The following is a 23,105-nucleotide window of genomic DNA, read 5'->3' as shown; positions in this document are numbered from 1 at the left end:
ATTCCTCTGCATCCATCTCTGCAGCAAGGCCCTTGCCTCCTTCCAGCAGAGGAGAGGTTGAGTGATGCAAAAAGCACTGTTGGTGATGACGATAATAACAGCTTTTTCTGAGCGCTCACTTGATACCAGGCATCAGGCTACATATTTTATCTCATTCAGTCCTTACAATAACCCTCTGTATTCGTTTCTTGTGGCTGCTGTAACAAAATACTGCTAACTTGGAGGCTGAAAACAACACAAATTTTTCTTACAGTTCTGGAGGCCAGAAGTCCGGAATCACTGAGTTAATCACTGTCACTGGGCTAAAGTCAAAATGTCGGCAGGGTTGCTTCCCTCTGGAGGCTCTAGGAGAAAATCCACTCCCATGCCTTTTCTAGCTTCTGGAGGTTGCCTGTATTCCTTGGCTCATGGTGCCTTCCTTGCATCACTCCAACTTCTTGCTTCTGTCATCACATCTCCTCCTTTAACCATCTTGCCTCTCTCTGATAAGATCCCTTGTGATTACATTTAGGGACCATCTGGATAATTCAGGATAATCTCCCCATGTCAAGGTGCTTGACTTAATGACACCTGCAAAAGGTAATATATTCACGGGTTTTGAGGATTAGGACCTAGATATCTTTGAGGGGCCATTATTCGGACCACCATTTTCTCTGTCATAGGTACTTATCCCCGTTTTCCCAATGAGGAAATGGAGACAAAACAATTGAAGTAATTTGCTCCAGGTCACACAGCCTGAAGGTAGAGCTGGACTCCCATTCCTGGTCAGTGTGTCTCCAAAGCCAGTGCTCCTAACCACTGCACTGTGTGGCCTCTGAATGGCTTTGCACTCATCCTCCATTGTCACTAGGTGGAAGGGAATGAGCCCCAAACCATCAGTTCTCTAAAGAATTGGGGCTTCAAATTGAAATGCCTCTGCCACAGACTGAAACCTCAAGGGCAGGATTTCAGGTTGGGAACCCTTTATTCACATTTGCTTCAGAAAGTCAAACCACAGCACTGTCTCTGACCTCAGGAACAAGGGAGTTTAGCTGTCTGAGACACCTTCTAGAACCCCATGGATGCCTTCCCTCCTAGATTTAATGCTTGGTCCACATTCTTTGCCACCATGTTTCCAGCTTCACCTGCAATGACCCTTTCAGTACCCTGGCTTCACAGTTGTATTAGTTTCCTATGGCAGCTCTAACAAATAAAAAACCCACCTTTATTCTCTCACAGTTCTGGAGGCTAGAAGTCCAAAATCAGTTTTACTGGACCAATAGCACGAGGTCATCAGGGCTGGTTTCTGCTGGAGGCTGAGGAGAGAATCCATTTCCTTGCCTTTCCCAGCTTCTAGAGCTGCATTCCTTGGTTCGTGGCCCCTTCCTCTATCTTCAAACCCAGAAGGGCAGTATCTTGCTTCAGGGTCACAATGTCTACTTCTGCATCAAAACTCCCCCCACCTCTCTCTTACAAGGACACTTGTGATTACATGTAGGGCCCACTTGAATAAGCCAGGATAATCTCCCCATCTTAAGATCCTTAACTTAATTCACATCTACAAAGTTTCTTTTGCCATATAAGATCACATTTACAGGTTCTGGGAATTAGTACCCAGATATTTTTGGAGGCCTTTATTTGGCCTACCACAGTGATCTCTCCTCACACATGTCCTGGCCACCCCATCTCCACTCTGCCTCTCCAGATTGCCTGGAGGGCCAAGTAGAAGATGACTCATGTGCAAGTCCTCAGGAATTGTAAAGGTCTTTTCTGCCTCAGGGCCTTTGCATAGCCTGTTTCTGCTGCCTGAAATGTCCATCTCTCTTCACACACATTCACATATTTGACATTTTGTCACCTCCTCAAAGAAGCCTTCCCTTCCTGTTTCTTCTCTATCCCAGAACTCTGTTGCTGATCACAGTTTGTAATTACTTTATTACTCATTTGGTTTGCATGTTTCTTATCTGTCTCTCCTATTACACAATAAGCTCTAGGCCAGCAGAGACCTGGCAAGTCCTGTTCTCCACTGTATCCCCAGCCCCTGGAAGCATATCTGAACGTGTGTGCTCTCTAAGAGATTGTTGGATGAATAACTAAAATAAATAGACAACATTCCAACAGTTAGGCACCCATGGTTGGTTACTGGGTTTTATCCTTCAAGTTGGTGCCTCTGCATATGCCTGGAGCTTGGTATTCCTCCAAACCAACCGCAGCTTCTTTAGGAAAGGACCCTATCTTCCAGTCTCCCCCAGAACTTGGTCCCCACCACCCATTCATGCTCTTCTCCCTATCTTCCCTGCTCCACACACTAGACCCTCCTGAAACCCCCACACAAGTGGCTATTCCAATAGAATCAAAGAATTTTAGAGTTGGGGAAAAACCAGTAGATCAGGGGGTTGGCCAGCTATTGTCCACTATCTGAGTTTGTAAATAAAATTTATCGGAACATGGCCACATTCATTTGTATATATATCATCTGTGCCAACTTTCTCACTGCAATGACAGAGTTGAGGAGTTAACTCAACAGGAACTGTATGGGCCATAAAGCCTAACAGGTTTACTATCTGGCCCTTTACAGAAAATGTTTGCCGACCCCTGAAATAGACTATCTGCTCCAAACCCACCCACTTTACAGACGAAGACACTGAGGGCCAAAATGTTTATGTACCAGAGCCAGAGTCTTGCAGTGATTCATTGGCAAATCCAGGACTGGAATTCAATTGTGCAGAATCCCAAGGCAGGCCTTTTCCGCGTATCATACTGTCCTCTTAGGACCCAACCACTCCCCCAACCAAACTCCCATTTCAGTCCTGGATAATCACCTTCTTCACTAGCCTTCTCTTTACTGTCTTGGAGAAAAGCCCACACCCATTATGTTCTCTATCTCCTATTTGGCTCATGGCCCAACAGCCTTTCCAAGTTGACTTGTTAGCTTCCCTCTGCAAGAAGTCAATCTAAGAAGTTTTCTCTTACCTTCCAGACACTCCAGTCCCACCCCACAAACCTTTACCCTGTTTGAGTTCAACATCTGCCCCCTCTGTTCACCTAAGGCCACCCATCCAGGGGTTATCAAACTGGGGGTGTTCCCAGATTCCCAGGGGAGCTTATTTGGAATGCAGAAGGCCAGGCCCTACTCCAGGCCTGCCGAACATAGAAGTCTGAGGGTGAAATCAGGGCCTTTGCAATTTTAATAATCTCCCCATGTGATTCTGATGTTCAACAAAGTCTAAGAATCACTTCACTAAACCATGAGCTTCTCAAACTTCCTCTAGGTTTTAGTCATCACAAATAGCTTCAGAATACAGTTGGTAACCAATGGAACATCATTCTTAAATATATATGTATATATATAAATAAATATAATAGTTTCCCTCAGCATTCTCCACCCTCTCCTTAACTCAAGGTCCTAGCATTCTTCCCATGTCCAGCTCTTCCAAAGAAATCACAAATAATGCACTTTTACATCCTCTGAGCAGAAAAGATAAGAAGATTTTTTAATGAGTTGTCAGCAAAGAATTCATGAGCTTATAAACTATTGAGGTCAGAGTGAGAAAAAGAAGGCAATGTTGAAAGGAAAGACTAGGTACACAGAAAATTCCAGAAGAGGCTGGAAGCCTGGGGTGCCAGGTTTCTTATCCTGGTCTCGGTCTGTTGTCTTGGTGAAGGTGTTATTTTGAAGGCAGCAGAGCCTTTTTTTGCTCCTCTTCAATATCCACCAGGTGCTGGCTGGGTGCCCTGGGCTTCAGCATCTAACATGAAAGGCAGTAGCCAGAGGGCAGTTCTGTGATGGAGAAGCAGTCCCTCAGGGGCTGGAGGTTATGGGCCCTGCTTTGGAGATACTGAGCAAAGGAAAGGCAGGATGGAGTGCTGCTGCCTCTGAAAAACAACCCAGAGAGGAGTTCTGTGAGCACTTGGGGCTGGTTTCCAACAGTGATGGAGACACAGTGACACAAAAAGAAGCCTGCTCACCTGAGACAGCAGAATTCAATTCAATTTCAAGTCAGTGTGTGTTTATTGAGTGCCTGATTCAGTTTAGGCGATGGAGAGAAGGAGAGAGACAGCCTAAGCAGCCGGCTGATTCAAGCAGAAATTCCCTGGGAGTCTGCCTTACAAGTCCACAGATCCAGAAACTTGGTTTTATCAGTTTCACCCAAAAAAATATCGGCAAATCTCAATCCGTTTCATGAACAAAAATTTATTAAGTGCTTACAGCCTGCTGGCCACTGTTCTGGGGCTGTGGCTAGAGAAGGGGGCTGAGCAATCTCAGGTTCCTGCCCTCGTGGAGCTTGCATTCTATGAGGCATCTGCAGGGCTAGTGGGTAAGGCCAGAGAGTTCTCTGGGATGGGATTCACAATGGAGGGCTCCATGTGGGTGGAGTTACTAGAAGTTATCTAGGGAGAGGTGGGATTTCAACTGTGGTTTGAAGGGTAGGTGGGGTGCAGACTTTTAAAGGGCTGCAGGCCTGGCAACCAGGGGCAGAGAACTGCAGGAGCAGGAGTGAACAGGGCCTGCCATCAAGGGTCCATGATCAGATCAGCGCCACTGGGAAAACAGGCACAAGCGGGGTAACAGGTGCATACTGGGTAACAGATGCATTCTGGGTAACAAGTGCAAGCTGGGTAACAGGTGCATGGTGGGTAACAGGTACAAGCTCGTAACAGGTGCATGCTGGGTAACAGATGCATGCTGGGAAACCAGACAAGAGAATGTCAGTATCACATGGAGTTAAACTACCTGTGCCATCCAGTCAAATAACATAGGTCTGACTCCCAACTCTCTTACTTGCTAACCTTGTGATCTAGGGCATGTTATTAACCTCAGTCAACTTCCATGAGCATAATCAAAACTAGCTCACAGGATGGTCCTAAGCATTTAGCTGAGATCATGAATGGGATTAACTGAGATGAATGTAAAGGCTTACCTACTGATTATTATTAACACTGAATAAATAGGTTTGACTCTAGGAAAACTGGAACCTGCCACCAAAACCTTCCTGGGAAACTCATGATATCTGCACACTGCCAGGAGTATAAACCCATTTATTTACCACCCTGGTCTCACTCCCCCTGGCAGCCAAACTGGACTAAATAGCAGCACCTGGACTAGGGTAAGGCGAGAGAAGGACCTAGAATGCACTTGCACAACCTAGCCTCCTTATTTTTTGCCACCCTAGTTCCAGCCCTGTTGAATGGTAGAAACCTTTTTGATCCACACTGTGTATTTCTCAAAGTATAGCCCTTGTTATACCTAAGTCAGACTCACAGGGGCTGTCTGTTAAAATTATATTCTCTGACCTTAAGCAATCATAATCTCTGGGGATGGGGTCAGAGAATCAGCATTTTAATGCACTCTCCAACTGATTCCAGGCCCTGAATAAGCTCCCCAGACCAGTAGCAGCAGCAACAGCACATGAGAACTCATTAGAAATGCAAATTCTTGGGCCTCTCGCCTGATCTACTGAATTAGAAGTTTGGGGAATGTAGTGCGGCAATCTGTAGTGTAAAAAGCCCTACGAGTGATTACGATGTACGTTCAAATTCACATGGAGAGGTTTTAAAAACCACCAATGGCCAGCCCCACCCCAGACCATTATTCAGCAACGCTAGGTTAGGACGCAGATATGAGTATTTTTTCAAAAACTCCCCCAGTAATCCTAATGTGAGGACAGAGTGTTTATAATCACTGGAAGAGAAAGGAAGATGGCAGAAATGTATTACACTTGTTAAGTTTTAATTCAGTCAGAGGTACTGTCGCAGCTAATTCTTGCCACAAGCTGGATCCCCTCCCTGCCCAGGTGCCTTTAGAGAGGAAACTGAGGCTTCGGGGCGTGGCCAAGATCCCAAGAGCCGGGTTCTGCTGGCTGTTCCTGGCAGGCAGCTGGACTTGGCTCTCCCTGGCAGGCTGGCTGCTGCCTCGGCTCTCTTTATTTATGCCTTGTGCGGGTGCTGACGCCTGTTGGCAGCCTGGTGCTCGGGCACAGCCGAGGCCTGGGAGAGCTGCGGAAGGATGAGAGGGGAGCGGACTGGGGTAGAAAGGGAGAGTTGGAAGACACTTTAGGATTGGGCTCAGAATCCGGGAGCCTCAGATACTAATAGTAAACCAGGCATTTGTTGGGCTAAGCCCCAGACTCTGTGCTTGGGGCTTTGAGTCATCTCCTTTTTGTTCACCTGATCCCAGAGAAGGATCGCAGAATCCTTACATCGGTCCTAGCCTCGCTATCCCCATTTTACAGATGAAGAAACTGAGGCCCAAAGATTCGAAGGAACCCGCCCCGAAGTCACCGGCAGGGTCTGGATGCCTCCAAAGGTTCTCTCGCTATTCCGGAACTCGGAGGCAGGGGCCCCAGGGAAAGAGGAGGGGGCGGCCCGCGACAAGCAGGGGGTGGGGCTGAGCGCGCCGCCCCCGCCGCCCTAACCGCGCGTCCCCGCGTCCCTCTCCCCGCTGCAGGCCCTTCCTCGTGCTGCCGCCGCTGATGGAGTGGATCCGGGTGGCCGTGGCGCACGCCGGCCACCGCCGCAGCTTCTCCATGGACAGCGACGACGTCCGCCAGGCGGCCCGGCTGCTGCTGCCCGGCGTGGACTGCGAGCCGCGCCAGCTCAGGTAGGGGCCGGGCCGGGCTCCCCGGAGGAGGCGGTCTCGCTCGGGCGCCCTCCGCCAGCGGGGACGCGGGCCGGCAGCGGGGTGAGGAGAGGGGAGCCCCCTTGCCCGATCGGACCCTCCCAGCGAGCGTCCGGGTGGTGGGAGGCGCGTCCCGGCATCCACCCCTCCAATCAGAACCCTGGGGGACGGTTTGCGCGGGAGCAAACGCTTCTTTGGCTGTGATTGAGGCTTAAATGGCAGGCGCCGGCTTGACACTGAGCAGGACCTTCTAATTACAGGGATGAGGGAAGGCAGGAGTAGAGCTATTTGAAGAAAGGGTACGATTTTAGATTGCAAGACATCCGTGGGTCTTGTCTCTCTGCCACTCTCAGTTTCTCTCTGGCGTTTCTCCCCCTCGCTCTCTTTCCTCCTCTCTCTCTCCCCAAGAAGTAAAATATGGTCTTCCTGTAGTTTTCTAACAAAGCCTTGCAGAGTAAATTTTCTGGCTGTGTAAGAGTGTGCCTCCGTGTTCTCCCGGGCATGACGATAGAGTGGTCCCCCTCCCTGCGATTCTGTATCCAGGGCCCTCCATCAGGGTGGGAATTACTCATGGACTGCTCAGGGACCCCATGCACGGGGGCTCATATTTATCCAAAGCAAGAGAAATAAAACAACAGATCATGCATTCAGGTGAGTCATAAGCTGGTTCTAAATGCAAAAAGCACACAAGCCCAGTGGTGTGTGTGTGTGTTTTCAGCACTATATTTTGATGCCCTAGCACTGTTTTCCAGGCCCAGGTCAGGCCATGCTTGTCATTTTTAAATCCCCTCTTATCCACCTGATGAGAAACATGCCCTTCCTCAAAATTCGTCCATCCCAACCACGTGGCCACACTGCAGACATCTGTCTGTCCTTCCAGAATCTTTTTGGAGATTTGCAAGGAAATGGGAGGTTTGCTAGCCCAGGGCTGCCCCTCAGCCCCAGAACACAGAGGGAACTGAACACAGTAGTAATTGCTTGCATTTATTGAAAGCTTATAATATGCCGGGCACTGTTGTAAGCACTTTCCACAGATTAATTAACATTTAATATTCCCAAACCCTATGAAGTGGGTACTGTTATGCCCACTTTATAATAAGGAAACTGAGGCACAGAAAGGCTAAGTAGCATGCCTAAGGTAAAGTGGTAGAGCTAGTACATATATGACTCCAAGCAGCCCTGGCCCCTGAGTGTGTAGTCCTAACCACTATACAGTACTGCCCTCAGATTTCTGTCCAGGCTGCTTCTGACTGTGCCACCACACCTTGTCACTTGGAACAACAGCAGGGCTGAGGATGAAGCCAGGGGACAACCCTTTACTGAGCACATCCTATGTGCTGTGTGCCAATTGCAGTAAGAGATCTGCATTCATTACTTGTCTCCTTTAATCCCTGCAGCAACCTTGTATGGTTAGTAGAATCTTCCTATTTTACAGATTAGGAAGCTTATAGGTGTGACTCACACTCCTAAGCCCATCCTCTACCTACCAGACTCTCCTACTTCCTGGTTTTGGGGCATGTGGCGTCTACTCACAGGCTTACTCCCACCACCTCTGCTCGTGGCCCCAGCTCTCACCAGAGCTCGAGCTCTCCTTGCTGCAGCAATCCTGGGGGCTGCTGAGCGGTGGGGACACTACGATGCTTCCTTAATTGTTGCCGATGAAGTATTTCTTGTTCGTCATGCTTTCTGGAGACCCCACAGCCTAAAGGTTAGGAGCCTGAGCTCCAGAGACTCTGTGGTTCAAATCCCACCCCCATGGTTAATTAGCTGTGCAACCTTGGGCAAGATAGTTAACCTCTCTAGATCTTAGTTTCCCTATCTCTGACATTGAGATAATAATAGCAGCCCCTCTTAGAGGTTGGTGTGAACACAAAGCAGGGTCCTGAATATGCAGTACTTAGGCTGCCTGAAAGGAAGCAAGTGGCCGAGAAGTGGTTGTTAGTAGCTAGCATTGCCCCAAGCCTCTACTATGCCAGGAATAATAATGGTGGCTCACCTAGATACTGCTTTATAATTTTAAGGGCTTTTAACTCTTTCTCAGGTGAGCCTCAAAACAAACATGGTCATTACCCAGGATAGAGTGATCCCATTTTACATGAGAGGAAATCAAGGCCCGGTGAGATTAGGTAATGCTCCCAACATCTCACAGATATTAAGTGGCAATCAGGAACCAGATAGCAAACCCAGATACCCACAAATAGAACCACGTGTAATTTTTCGACTCCTTCCTCTCCCCGTAGACCTAGACTGAGCACTCTCGGAGGTGGCTGATAACCCTCTTCTGTATTTCTGTTCCTTATCACACTATCCAATAGTCCAGACATGGATGGAGGGCCATTGTCCATCTCTGTGCCCTTCCTCCAACACGGAGCTTTTACTACATGGTCTAGAGACCAGAGAGGAAACTTAGCATTTCAATTTCAACATCCAGCCAGCTTGAGGCCTCAGCTCTGGTATTTGGGATGTGAGTGGTGATGTCCCATTGAGTCAAAACTCATGCATTTATAACCGCAAACAAAGGAAGTCAGTTCCATGTGCATCTCTAGGCTATCCTTAGTCATTTATCTCTCCATTCTAGGCTCATTTGTCTCCTGGAAGATTAGAAATTTTCCAGATCGATGATCTGTGTGTAAAAAAAAAATCGTACTAACTGATTATTGGAGATAAATTTTCATTAAGGTTGGAAAACATTTTCCAAGAGAAATATGGTATCCCATTAGCTTTTCTAAGTGTAATACTTGCAAGTTCCATGATAAACTAAGTTCAATTACATAAAAAAATGAACCCATCTTTTTAAGAAGGATACCTATTTTTCAGTCCTGTCGACATTAGATACGTACATACATATATGCATGTGTCTTTCCCATCTCGTTTAATGTGACATGAAGCAGGCATTACTGTTGCTATTTTGCAGGTAATAGGCTCAAAGAAATTGTGTTCATTCAGACATCCAAAAATTAGACATTGAGCACTTATCTGCATCTTGTGCTAACAGATGTCATGGCGTTTAGAGCTGTCCCCAATGACTGGTCAAGGCAAACTTTATTATCCCATTTTACAGTAAAGAAGACTGAGGCTCAGTGAGGTTATAGAACTTGTCCAAGGACACAGGGCTTCTGTAAGGCAGAGCAAGTCTAGAATGGAGAACTTGGCAAGTGGAGATAAAAATTCAGTCTCCTTGTCTCTTTGCCTTCCCAGGTATCCATCTTAAAAGTTGCCAGGTGGGCTCCTAGTTCTGGGTAGGTCAGAGCTAAGGCTCCTTTTTCTAAATAAACAGCCCTGGAAAGGTGCAGAGAGTTTGGCGTTCTATCAAATGTAGGAACCTGAGATGTGGGTTTGGAGGCTGGAGTGTCAGTGGCCATTAGCACATATAATTACCTACCAGCTGGCCGTGGTTTCCTGGTGGGAGGCAGCCTGGATGCCAGCCGGGACAGAGGAACCTGAGTCAAGGATTCCCAGATCTGATGCTAGCCCTGCCACTGACTTTCACAGTAACCTTGGTCAAACGCAGCCCGAGGTCTGCTTTTGTCTTTATTCAGCTACAGTAAAGCCTCACCATGGTGATCGGGTTTCTTCAAAAAGGAACGCCATTCACTGCAACTGCAGAAGCTGACAGGGGTGACCCGTTTATTCTTCTTTAATTAAAGTATCAGATTATCTAAACCTGGTGAATTCAACCCCCTCCCCCTTTGTTTTTCTGGTCCTTTGGGTGGTGGTGGCAAGGAGTCGGGGCTGTAGCAGAGAAGGAGGGAACACGTCAGAAATACAAAGAGAGTAAATACTGTTTTGTCCCCATGTTTGCTGAGAGACAGCACTTCTGCCCTGGAGTGAAGGTAAGGAAGGTAGTAAGTGGTTTTCTCAAGGCCTCCCTTAGCTGATAAATGATACCTACCAACAGGACTTGGGGCTTTTGGTTAGAACCATGAGCTTGTTCCAGAAAAACGGTTAATCTTTTTTCAAGTATATCTTAGCATCAAACCAGATTATCAGCTGTCCTAGAATGGAAACGTTCAGGGATGGGAGGGTGCAGAGAGGATTAAAATAATTAAAATATAGGAGACTTGGGTCATTACTATTTTTCCTTCGTTTTCATTATTGAGCACCTACTAAGTGCCAGACCCCACACTAGAGGCGCTCATCTACATCTGCTGCTTTCTAGCAGATGACCTTGGGCAAGTCACTTTGCCCATGTCGCAGGGCCTGGTTCATCCTCTGTAAAAATGGGGATGGCAACTACTTTGGAGGTTGGGTGAACCTCTGTAGGTGGTCAGGTATGAATTTAATAAATTGCACTGTGTTTGATCTGCAGTTTGCAACCCTTCCCACGTCTCCTGGGAGCCCTTTGTGCCTCACAGGTTTTGTTATTTGTCTATTGTGTGCCAAACTGGGTTCCAAGTGAAGACTGTGCTGCAGCACACTTGTCCTTAAATGCCAGTGCCCCGTACGCAGCCTTACAGTGAGAGTTGGAAATTCACATTCCTTTATCAAACACATACAGGGATACTAAGTCAGGCAAGATCCAGCCACCGCCCAGAAAGGCCACACCATGTCGTGGCAGCCAACTCGCACAGGGGGACAGACAACCACATGGCTGGAGCTGGGGGCCCTGGTCCCAAGGGCACCCATGGCCCTTAGAGAAGAGGAGCGTTTGGATAAAGGGAATTCCAGCTCTTGGTGCAGAAGACAAAATGTTCTCTATCAGTTCCTTCTCTCAATCTGCATGGGACTAGGCTTTATGCAGGGCTCAGAGCGGGCTGTCTCCAAAGCAGATGGGGTCCTCATGTCATATATGCTCTTGGAGAGACTCAGAAAATAAACAATAGTGAACAAATGAGCAAGGTGATTCAATAGAGTATGAGTACTATAAAGAAAGTAGAACAGGGTGTTGGGGTAGAGAAATGAGGAAGGAGGGACCAATCGATTGGATGTGCAGAGAGCATCTCAAGACCTTATAAAGGAAGGGGCAGTGACATGCACCTGCTTTTATTAAAGGAGTAGTTGGTGCCTCTGCGAGGGGCTCATGGAGAAAACAGAGTGGGGGTAGGTGGGGACGTGGAGCTACATCCACATCATTTCCCTCTGTGACTGCCACATCCACCCTTGAATTCAGACCTCAGGGCCCCTCATCTTCATCCCCAGAAGGCCACCCTCAGGGGTCGAACACCTGGGTCAGTGTTTGGAAGTTCCCACAGCCTCTCACAGTTGGGACCTGCTGCTCTCCTCTCCCCTTGAGTGTCCTTGTCCTTCCCCAACTCGGGACACATCCTGCAGCTCCCCACGGACTCTCCGGCTGGGCTGGCGTGCAAGTGCAGTGACAGAATGCCAGCCCCTTCTTCACCTCTGGCAGTCACTCAACTCCATGCCAAGGGCCCCACCGTGACCCAATTGGAGCCACTGCCTCCTCCACATGATGTCGTTGCATTAGCAACTCCTGGAAAACAAGGACACTGACTTCTCCCTTTTTTTTTTTTTTTTTTTTTTTTCCCACTATTGTGTCCCAGGAGAGGTGCTTTGGGGCTCAGTCATCCTCCCCTAACAGTGTCAGGGACAGGCCACGGACAGAGCCTGCTCAAGGAGCCGAGCTAGCGTGACAGCTTGGCACTCAGCAGACACATGCAGAGCACCTGCTGCGTGGGTGACCCACCACGTTCTGTGCTGGGGGCAGGGCAGAGGGTCCACAAGTGGTCACAGAAGAATGTGGTGAATGCTTCAACAGAGGTCCGGCAGAGCTAGAAAGGTCTTCCCTGCAGATACCATTGGATCCAGATCCTGAAGAACACACAGAAATGTATCAGATGGGGAAGGTGAAGAGAGGGGGAAGGGGAAAGGGCACTGGAAATAAGTCCACGCAGAGAGAGCCACATATGCAAAGGCCTCGGGGTGGGAACACAAGGAATTCAAGCTGAGAGAGCGGAGGTTTCCACAAACACTGTCCTGAGCACCTGTTGTGGGCCAGGCTCGGTTCCAGGCTTCGGATACAGAGCTGAATTCAGCCCGTGAAAGGCTTTTTGCACCGCACCCAGGAACTCTGACCCCTGCAGGAGGTAGAAGCCATCACGGAATCCTTTTTTTTTTTTTTTTTTTTTAATCAGAAAAATAATTTCCTTTAATCAGAAGACATTTGAATATAAACATTCTTCAAACAAAAAAGAGTATTCTTACAAACTGCTTCTGATTTTTCCTGCTAAAATCATATATATTACCTTTGATTATCTGCAAATGTTTCTTTTACAATAGTTGAAGGATGAGGCTACCTGCTATGATCCAGGCAAAACACAAACCTTGACATCAGATTATTTTCAAATTAATTGAAAGCTCAAAATGCATCACAGATTCTTAAGCAGGGGAACGACAACAGATTAGCATTTTAGAAAGAGAGGCTGAGGAGGGCAGGGTTGGGAGCAGGGGTGGGGGGTCTGGGGTCAGGAAGCTGTGGTGGTAATCCAGACGCCAGGTGGTGACGGCCGAACTGAGGCAGTGGCAGCGAGGATGAAGCGGTGACAGCCGAACTGAGGCAGTGGCAGCGAGGATGAAGCGATGGGGAAGGACTCGAGAGAAACAAGACGACAGAAGCAGCAGGTCTTGGTGATGAATGTGGCGGGTGAGGGAGTCAGAAGTATTTAAAGTGGCCCTGGGGTGTTATCACTGGAAAAAGACCATACAGAGTAATGTGTAAGGTGTCACTTCTTGTGTGAAATATGTACTCATGTATTTGCTGTGCCTGTCCCGGCAGTGGAATTTTGTAGTATGTGCATGTTGTTACCTGTTCTCCCTGCTGCCCCCCAAATTTTTATGTTAAGAGATGACTGAGGTTTCCAGCTTGGGAATGGGTAAGACAAGGGATACTATTAACATACAGGACGAGGACAATGCAGGGGAGGGAAGACTGGGTTCATTTTTTTTCAATGTTGAGTGTGAGATGCCGTCCCAGTTGATTGTCCATCCAAATGGGAGAGTCCTTTTTGAGCTTCCCCATTGGTGCAAGGTTGCCAGGGAATTAAGTCTTCTTGGAGTTCTGGGTTCAAATCCAGACTTGACCACTTACTCTCTGTGTGACCTGAGGCAAGTTACTTCACCTCTCTGGGCCTCGGTTTCTGTGTCTGTAAGATGAGGACAATAATATTCCTACTTGATAAGGTTGTGGGGAGGATTAAATGAAATAATGTATTTAAACCATTCAGCACAATATCTGTATTACAGTAATGATAATAATTTAATGCACATTAAATATTAGCTATTATCCTTATTTCCTCCCCTCCAGACCAAGAATGCCAGTTCCTCCAAGTTACCAAAAATAATAGCCTCAACTTCCTCTGAGACAGGGGAAATAAATACCTCAAAGAGACGTGTAGGATGAAATTGGGGTGTGGTTTGTAGCCCAGGCCAAGGTCTGGCTTGTCTCCAGCTGTCTGCCACTGCAGGTGAGTCAGTCACCCCAGGGTGCAGGGTCATCCGTCCCTGCTGAAACATCCAGAAAGGAAACCAGCCAGGGCCGACTGGCTTGGGAGGCCACAGTCCCCACTCCAGTGACTCCACAGTTTCTCTTCATGACTCTGATTTTATATATTCTCTGAAGTGTGAGATTTTGAAGGCCATCATTGGCTGGCGTCCTGAACCCTGTCCAAAGTGGAAGAGCAGCCATCACCAGCTGCATTTGCAACCGTAGGTGGGAGGAAGAGATGGCAGAAGGGAAGGTGGACGTGTGGAAAGCAAATGTGACTCCTGATTGGCTGAGTCTTATCCCAAGTGGGCAGAGGTTAGGGGAGAGGCTAGCTAAGGAGCATAGAATATTCCGTTTGAAAGGGTCGCAACATGTGCTTTTATCTCACAAAATTGACTTCCTTCTCTCTTTAGGGCTGGAGCAGAAATCAGTTACCTTGATCATGAGAGGCTTAGCACAGAGCCTGGCACATAGTGGGGGCTCAGGCTTAGCACAGAGCCTGGCACATAGTGGGGGCTCAATAAATATTTGTTGAATGAATGGGTAAATGAATGAATGAATGATGAAAAGGGCTAATGTCACTAACTGTGTTGGAGTTGCAGTCAGTGAACAGACTAAGGTGGATACTTGCTTCCTCTGGACTAATTCAAATGTGAAAAGGGTTCATTGTGGAGCCACTGATGGGCGGATGAGAATTCAGATGCAGAACTCAGAAGCGAGGTCTCTGGGAGGACTCCGGCAAACAGGTGGCAATTGAGGTCAAGGATGTGTATGAGATTGCCCAGGGGCAGGGACTGATGGAGGGGAGTCATCCGGGAGATGAAGGAAGAGTGGTCAGAGGACAAAAAAGAGCCCGAAGGAAGTGAGGCAGCAGGCAGCAAGGATGCTCTTTGAGCCAGAGAGGGGTCCCCAGAATCCAGGGTTGCAACACTGTCAGGGAAGAGGCGACTGAAAGGGGGCTGTTGGGTCTGGCACTGAGGAAGTCATCAGTGCCCTTTACAACAGCCGTTTCAACAGCCTGCTGGGAGGAAACCAGATTGCAGGCGGCAGACAGTTTGCCAACACTTGGAATTTGTTCAGAGCTTCCAAAGTGCTCAAAGCAAAACAGAAACACATTTGGTGCTTACATCAACACAGAGAACATGTTAAATGGCGTTGGGGGCTCACTTCCAAACTGGGGCTTTGGATCCAGGCTGGCAGTTTGAGGGTATGTCATTTGCCATATGGGATTTGGCTTTCTGGGGGATTTTTTTTCTTTTTTTTTTTTTTTTTGCCCACTCTTGTATCTGTTAAATTTCTGCCCAAGGCACTTGTTTACTCTTATGCCAGCAAATCTCCCAAACTCTAGTTTATAATGTTAGTTACATGGGAATGTTATCCTATCTTAGCAGTTATTCAGGCAACAAGGACTTAACTACAGTCCCTCAAGCACAAAACCATGAAAAAAAAGTGCTTTGGATAACAAGGAAGGAGCAGATCCCATCCTTCAGGAAGCGTGTAGGCCTCATAACATCCAGTGCCTGTGCCATTTTTCCAGCGTCCTTATCTTTCACCAGATTCTTAAATCACCCTTTAAAAAGGCTAAGAACCACCAGACAGGATGATCCTCAAATCTCTAGCTCTGAAAATTATTTAATTCTGTGGTCAGACGTTAGACGTGCAAATGGTAGTGACCCTTTTATCTGTGGGGAAACTGAGGCATGTGGAGGGTGAAGGAAATGAGGAGCTTCAGTGTACACCCTCTCCTGTATCGCTGCAATGTGACAGAGGGGAAACCCTCAGAGCCTGTGTGAGCCAGACGTGCCGTTCGGCCCTCCCCCAACCATAGGAGGGGGCTTTACTCCCTCTTCACACCTGAGGGAAGCAGGGCTCCCAGAGGTGAGGAAACCTGCCCCTGGTCACACGTAGAACAGGACCCGTCTGGGATTTGAACCAGGTCTGCCTGGTTCAAGCCCATTTTCTTGCTTCTGGAATAGGGAGCTCCAATCAAAGAGTCGAAATTGGAAAATGTGAAAGTAACTTTTGAACCAGGCCCACAGGTTCACCTCAATAGACTCACCTTCCAACCTTAGCTCCTCTTGGGATTGCTGATGCATCTCACCTCTCATTTCAATCTAGCATTGTCAGCATCGTCCAATGCCAAAAAGTCCCTGCAAAGACTTAGCACAGAAATATTCCAACAAATGGCCAATTAATACATGAAAAGTTGCTCGAACTCACTAGTAATGTTGGAAATGCAATTCAAAAACACCCCCAAGTATGCGTTCCATACCCATCAGATTGGCAACAAATTTAAAGTCTGGTAATATCAGATTTGGGCAAAGATGTAGAATGCTAAGAACTCAAACACCACTGGAGGAGACTGTGAATCCTCTTTCAAGTAAACTTGAAAACACAAACCATCCCCTACAGGGTAAATTATTCCCCAGAGAAACTTTCCCATATGGAAATGAGACATGTACAAGGATGTCACTGACTCAGTCTTTGTAGTAGCAAAAAAAATAAATAAAATGAAGGAAATGAGTTAAAAGTCTAGTTACAGGAGAATAGAAAAATAGATGATGGTATGTTTGGTCGATGGAATATTAAGTGGCAAATGAAAATAAATGAACTAGACTTACATGTTACTTACTGCATGGCTAAACCCAAAACGTAATATTGTTCAAAAAAAGCAAGTTAAAGAATTATTTGTGCAGTCTCCTAACATTTATGTAATGTTTTCAAACATGCAAAACCATCTATAAATTATTTAAAAATGCATATAAGTAGTAAAAACACACGAAGGATGCATAGGGATGGTAATGGCAAATTCAGGTAGAAGGTAAGGTCAGAAGGCTGGAAAAGGTTAGTGGGACCAGGAAGGGTCGTCAGGGGCTTTGTAGCTGTAATGCTTTCTTTTTCCAGCTTCTTCAGCTGGGTTGGGAGGTGAGCATACAGGTGGTCATTATGGTACTTTCTATATTTTATGTTTGCCTAAACTAATCCATTAAGGAGAAAAATTATCTACTTAGCCAGTGTTTGCAGCAGCACATTCAAAATTTGGGATATTAGTAAGCATCATAAAAAAGTACTAACTTGTTAAACAAATTTGGGAAACTGGTTTAAATTAAATAGTTTTGCTTTTGTTTTGTTTTTTAAACTTTTTATTTTTAAATACTTCAAACTTCCAGGGCAGTTACAAAAATAATACAAATGCCATACAGAGAACTCTTGAGTATCCTGATGCCCCCAGATCCACAGTTTTGCCACATAAGCTTTATCATTCTTTCTACCCTTCCATCTCTCTGTCTGTCCATCTATCTATCTATACATCTATCTGTCTGTCTATTTATCAATCCGTTTTCTGAACATTTGAGTATAGATTGTATACATCATGTTCCTAGAACACTTAATACTGCCTGTACATTTCCTAAGAACAAGGATATTCACTTACATATCCACCTTAAGTACTGTTATCAAGCTCAAGAAATTTAGCATTGATATAAAGCTTACAGTCTGTTTTCCAATTTTCTCATATATCCCAATGATGTCCTTTTGATCTTTCTCTCCTCCTCTTGTTAATTCCCTTCCAGGGTGATGAATTGGCTTAAACTGTTACTGTCTCTTTAGTTCTTTCTTCTTTTTAATTGTGGGAACATACATGTCAACTTTCTCATCTCAACCAACTCCCAAGCATAACCTTCAGTGGGCCCAACCACATTCACGATGCTGTGGTGTCCTCACCACCTTCCATTACTAAACTTTCCCATCTCCCCAAACAGAAACCCTACACCTATGTTGCATTAACTCTTCACTCCCCCTGCCCCCCCACCCCTGGCAACCTGTATTCAACTTTCTGTCTCTATGAGCTTGCATATTATATTCTCTGATTGTAGTTACCAGGGAGCTTAAATTTAACATCCTAAATCTATAACAATCTCATTTGCTTTGATACCAACATAACTTCAATAGTATACACCAGCTATGTTCCTATACCCTTCTGTACCCCCACCTTTTGGTAATTCTTGTCACAGATTACATGTTTATACATTATGGGTCCCAAACCACTGATATATCATTTCATTTTATGTATTTACCTTTTAGATTTGGTAGGAAGTAAAAAGTAAAGTTACAAACCTAAAATACAAGAATATTGGCATTTATACTCACCCGCATTGTTACCCTCACCAGAGGTCTATATATCATGTGGCTTCTATCGTCTATTGTCCTTTCCTTTCAGCCTGCAGAACTCACTTCAGCATTTCTTGTAGGACTGATCTAATGCTGATGAACTCCCTCAGCTTTTGTTTATCTGAGAATTTATAATCTCTTCCTCATTTTTGAAAGACAGTTTTGCTACATATAAAATTCTTCGTTGGTAGTTTTTTTGCTTTCAGCACTTTGAATATGGCCTCCCACTGTCTTCTGCTTTCATGGTTTCTGATGAGAAATTGGAAGTTAATCTTATTGAGGATTCCTTGTAGGTGACACATTGTTTCTTATATTTTTGAGAATTCTATTTTTGGCGTTTGACAGTCTGATATGATGTGGCATGGGTCTATTTGGGTTTATCCTGGTTAACATTCATTATCACATACACATAACATTGTTGAGCATCTTGGATGTGTATATTCATGTCTTTCATTAAATTTAGAAGTTTTCAGTCATTATTTCTTTGAGTATCCTCTTTGCCCTTTTCTCTCTTCCTTCTCCTTCTGGGACTCCCACAATGCATATATTGGTATGGTTGATGGTGTCCCAGAGGTTCCTCAGGTTCTGTTCACTTTTCTTCATTCTTCCCTCTTCCTGCTCCTCAGATTGGATGATTTCACTTGTCTTACATCCAGGTTCATTGAGTCTTTCTTCTGCCAGCTCCAATCTGCTGTTGAACCCTTCTAGGGAAATTTTAGTTTCTGTTACTGTGGTCATCATCCGCTCTTTTTGGTTCCTGTCCATAATTTTCATGTCTATATTGATATTCTCTTTGTATGCATCTGTTATTTTCCTGATTTCCTTGAGTTCTTTGTCCACGTTTTCTTTAGCTCTTTGAGCATTTTTAGAACCTTTTTTCTTGTCTTTGTCTGTTATGTCCCTGGTCCTCCTCACTGATGGTTTCCTTTTATTTTATTTTATTTTTTGCCTAATAACGTAGATTTTTTATTATTATGAGAGAAGTTGTAGGTTATAGAAAAATCACGCAGAAAATACAGAGTTCCCATATACCACCCTCCCATTATTAACACTTTGCATTAGTGTCATTGATGGTTTTTAATGCTTAAATTTTCTCCTTTGCCTGGGCCATCATTTTCTGTTTCTTTGTATGTTTTGTAATCTTCATTGAAATCTGGACATTTTGATATTTTAATATGTTATCAATGGAATTTAGACTCTGAGGTATCTGTTTCTTAAGCTTGTATCCAGCCTAGTGTTACGACAGAGCTTTCCTTGAATGCCAGGAGCTAACAAAAAAAAAAAAAAAAAAGGAAGGAGGGAAAAAAGAAAACCCCTTTCCCAGTTGTTCCGGTTTGCTAATGCTGCCAGAATGCAAAATACCAGAAATGGATTGACTTTTATAAAGGGGGTTTATTTGGTTACAAAGTTACAGTCTCAAGACCATAAAGTGTTCAGGGTAATGCATCAACAATCGGGTACCTTCACTGGAGAAAGGCCATTGGTGTCCGGAAAACTGCTGTTAGCTCAGAAGGCACGTGGCTGGCATCTGCTTGCTCCCAGGTGGCATTTCAAAATGGCGTTCTCCAAAATGTTGCTCTTGGGGTGTTTTGTCCTCTCTTAGCTGCAGCTGCTCTTCAAAGTGTTACTCTCAGTTCCTCTGAGTCCCTCTGTCTGTGAATTCCGTTATATGACTCCAGTGATCCAATTAACACCAACCCTGAATGGGTGGGATAACACCTCCATGGAAATTATCCAATCAAACGTTTCGCTCACAGTTGATTGAGTCACATCTCCATGGAGACACTCAAAGAACTCCAATCTAATCAACACTAGTACGTCTGCCCCCACAAGATTGCATCAAAGAATATGGCTTTTTCTGGGGGACATAATATATACAAACTGGCACACCAGTCTTTGCAGATTGACCTGTGCGGGTGCTCTCCTTCAGAGCTTATTCATACAACAGGCTCTATGAAAATAACTCGAAGCCAAAGAGTAGGGGCCACCCTGATCCTTTCTGCATGGGTGTCTTTTCCTGCATCATGTCTTGGGTGTGTGCATGTGGTCTGTGCCAGTTTGAATGTATTATGTCTCCCCAAACACCATTATCTTCAATGTAATCTTGTGTGGGCAGACCTATCAGTGTTAAGTAAATTGTAATTCTCTGAGTGTTTCCATGGAGATGTGCCCCACCCAACTGTGAGTGATGATTCTGATTGGATAATTTCCATGGAGGTGTTGGCCCACCCATTCAGGGTGGGTCTGAATTAAATTACTGGAGCACGACATAAGATCAGACAGAAGGAGCAAGCTGCTATAGCCAAAAGGACACTTTGAAGAAAGCACAGGAGCTGCAGATGAGAGACATTTTGAAGACGGCCATTGAAAGTAGACTCTTGCTCTGGAGACGCTAAGAGAGGACAAATACCCCAAGTGCAACTAAGAGTGACATTTTTGAGGAACTGCAGCCTAGAGAGGAACATCCTGGGAGAAAGCAATTTTGAAACCAGAACTTTGGAGCAGACGTCAGTCACGTGCCTTCCCAGCTAACAGAGGTTTTCTGGACGCCATTGGCCATCCTCCAGTGAAGGTACCCGATTGTTGATGTGTTACCTTGGACACTTTATGGCCTTAAGACTCTGAGTAACCAAATAAACCCCCTTTTATAAAAGCCAGTCCATCTCTGGTGTTTTGCATTTCGGCAGCATTAGCAAACTAAAACATGGTCCTAGGAATTCCTCTGTTTACATGGTTACTGTATCCCCTCTTCCTTAGGAAACAGTTTCCTCAGGTCTCTCAGACACTGCGCTATATGTCCTGCCATCAGCCCCTTGCCTCTGACAGCCACTTGACTGCTCTTTCCCAGCATTCTATAGGAGAGCTCCATGAGCTGCCTTCTATACCCAGAGCAAGTTCTGGGACAGTGAGCCCCTCAGGCTACCACCAGACAGATTGGGCCAGACATACCTGCTCCTGGTATGTGCATGAAGGCTCCTCTGCTTCTTCTAAACCAAGACCAGGGATCTTCACTATGAACACGGCTCTGCGCTGAGTTGTTAAGAGGTAGGGAAGGGGCCATCCAGGCCCCCACAAGATCCTACTGCTTTTAAGCAGCTTTTGTCTTGATTCAGCACTCATCCTGTTACTGCAGACCTTTAACTGTTTTCTGTAGCTTTAAGAAAGATGTTTCTACCCATTCTTGCTGATTGTTCAAAGCTTCTGTGGGAGGGATGGAGCCCTGAAGGGTCTTACTCCGCCATCTTGAGCAGAGCTGGGCTCTTGTTTTCTTTTTAATTTCTCAGCATTTTTAACATGCTTATGTTTCTTGTACATCTCAAAGAGGAGGTTATCATATTTAAATCTTTTATCTTAGAGCAAGGGTCAGCAAACTGCAGCTGCCTGCCACCTGTTTGTATAAATAAGATTTTATTGGAACACGGTCACGGCCATTTGGTTATATTGTCTGTGGCTGCCTTCTGCTATGGCAGAGTTGAGTAGTTGCAACAGAGACCATATAGTCTGCAAAGTCTAAGATATTTACTGCCTAGCTATTTACAGAAGAAATTTGCTGACCCCTATCATAGAACATCATATGGGGTTGGTGTTATTGAGAATTCATTTTGGGTTTATAACACTAATACTTTGTCTTGGACTCTAGGAATTAGTTTATTGGTAAACACTGTTAAAGTGAAGATCATCAGTTTTTCTAGAATTCCTTGGTGGGGTGGGGATGAGGGTAGGGGGGTGTTTGTGTGCTTTCCCTTTGAATCTGTAGCACCTAGCACAAAAGTTAGCATATACTTAGCTCTTGCTGTGTGCTTTGTGAGACTGGTTTAAATATAAAGCCATCTGTGGAATGTATTAATTAAGCTATATGTTCATTAGCTGCAGCAGACACACAAAATACTTGTGTGTATTTTGCTTAAAATTCTCCCTTATATAATAGCACAAGTATCCCTGGCCTGTTACAGCAGCCCCATGAGGTCAGGGACCCAGGCTTCTTCCTTCTTGTTGCTCTGCCATTCCTTGAAGGATACTTCCTCTGCATGACCCCACCCACCAGACCTGCATGTAGCAAGAGGGAAAGGGAAAAGGGAAGAGCAGGGAATGTCCCCGAGTTTTTATATATAACTTCTCCTCACTTCCTATTGGCCAGCATGTAGTCATGTGATCATACCTAGCTGCAAAGGAATCTGGGAGATGTAGTCTTTATCTGTAGCCTTTATCCAACAATTCAAGGAGAAAAGGACTCTGGAGGGCAATACCAAAAGGAGGCATTCAGGCTTCCCAAAGTGAGGACTGACTCCTTATCTCTTGGGGTATGCTTAATTTTTGACATTTGAAAAATGAGCCACAGGGTATGAGACCAAAGCAAGAGAACATTATTTTCTATTCAGAATAACATAACAATACTTACAGACGTGAGCCACTAGATTCATTCTCCTGGGTGTTTGCAGCCTTGCTTTTGAGATAAATCTTTTTTCACGTATTTGAACAGATCCAGAATTTCTGCATTTGTGGGAGACAAAGACAGTGGGTTTCACTACTAATTTGGCACTTACTTCTAAGGAGGATATGTGTTCCAGGCCCCTTGGAATTTCTCACAAAGGCAGAACAGAACAGCAGGGAGGAGGATATGGAACCACACTTGAGTTACCTTATCCAAAGCAGGTTTAATGAGCTGGTCCTTTTCTGTACTTTAGTAGCAGCATTAATTTTCTGTACTTTAGTAGCAGCATTAAACAGCATGGTCAGAGTTATGACATTGGCAAGTCTGCTGATCACCTGGGGGAGGAGAAAGAAGGGAAGCCCAGACTTAGGAGCTTCCTTTTAAGCAAGTTACACAGAAAATGGTGTGCTGGTAGATGTCCGTGGAGGATGGCAGGAGCCGTGACTTGTACTGTTTGCCTATTT

The 23,105-nt window shown here is 45.5% G+C and overlaps 1 protein-coding gene across 1 annotated transcript in view; it reads left to right on the top strand.

Moving 5' to 3' along the window:
• The window catches only part of BTBD11 (BTB domain containing 11), a 333,233-nt gene that overhangs the window by 250,130 nt on the left and 59,998 nt on the right, over positions 1 to 23,105 (top strand). Inside the window, exon 4 of the mRNA XM_037847888.1 lies at positions 6,428 to 6,580. Within this exon, the coding sequence (XP_037703816.1) occupies positions 6,428 to 6,580 (153 nt within the window). The remainder of the gene's footprint in view (positions 1 to 6,427; positions 6,581 to 23,105) is intronic.

The sequence above is a fragment of the Choloepus didactylus genome, chromosome 8 (assembly GCF_015220235.1).
Source record: "Choloepus didactylus isolate mChoDid1 chromosome 8, mChoDid1.pri, whole genome shotgun sequence".
In the NCBI taxonomy this organism is placed as follows: Eukaryota; Metazoa; Chordata; class Mammalia; order Pilosa; family Megalonychidae; genus Choloepus; species Choloepus didactylus.
The sequence above is the reverse complement of the archived record's forward strand: the minus strand, read 5'-3'. Positions and strand labels throughout refer to the sequence as shown.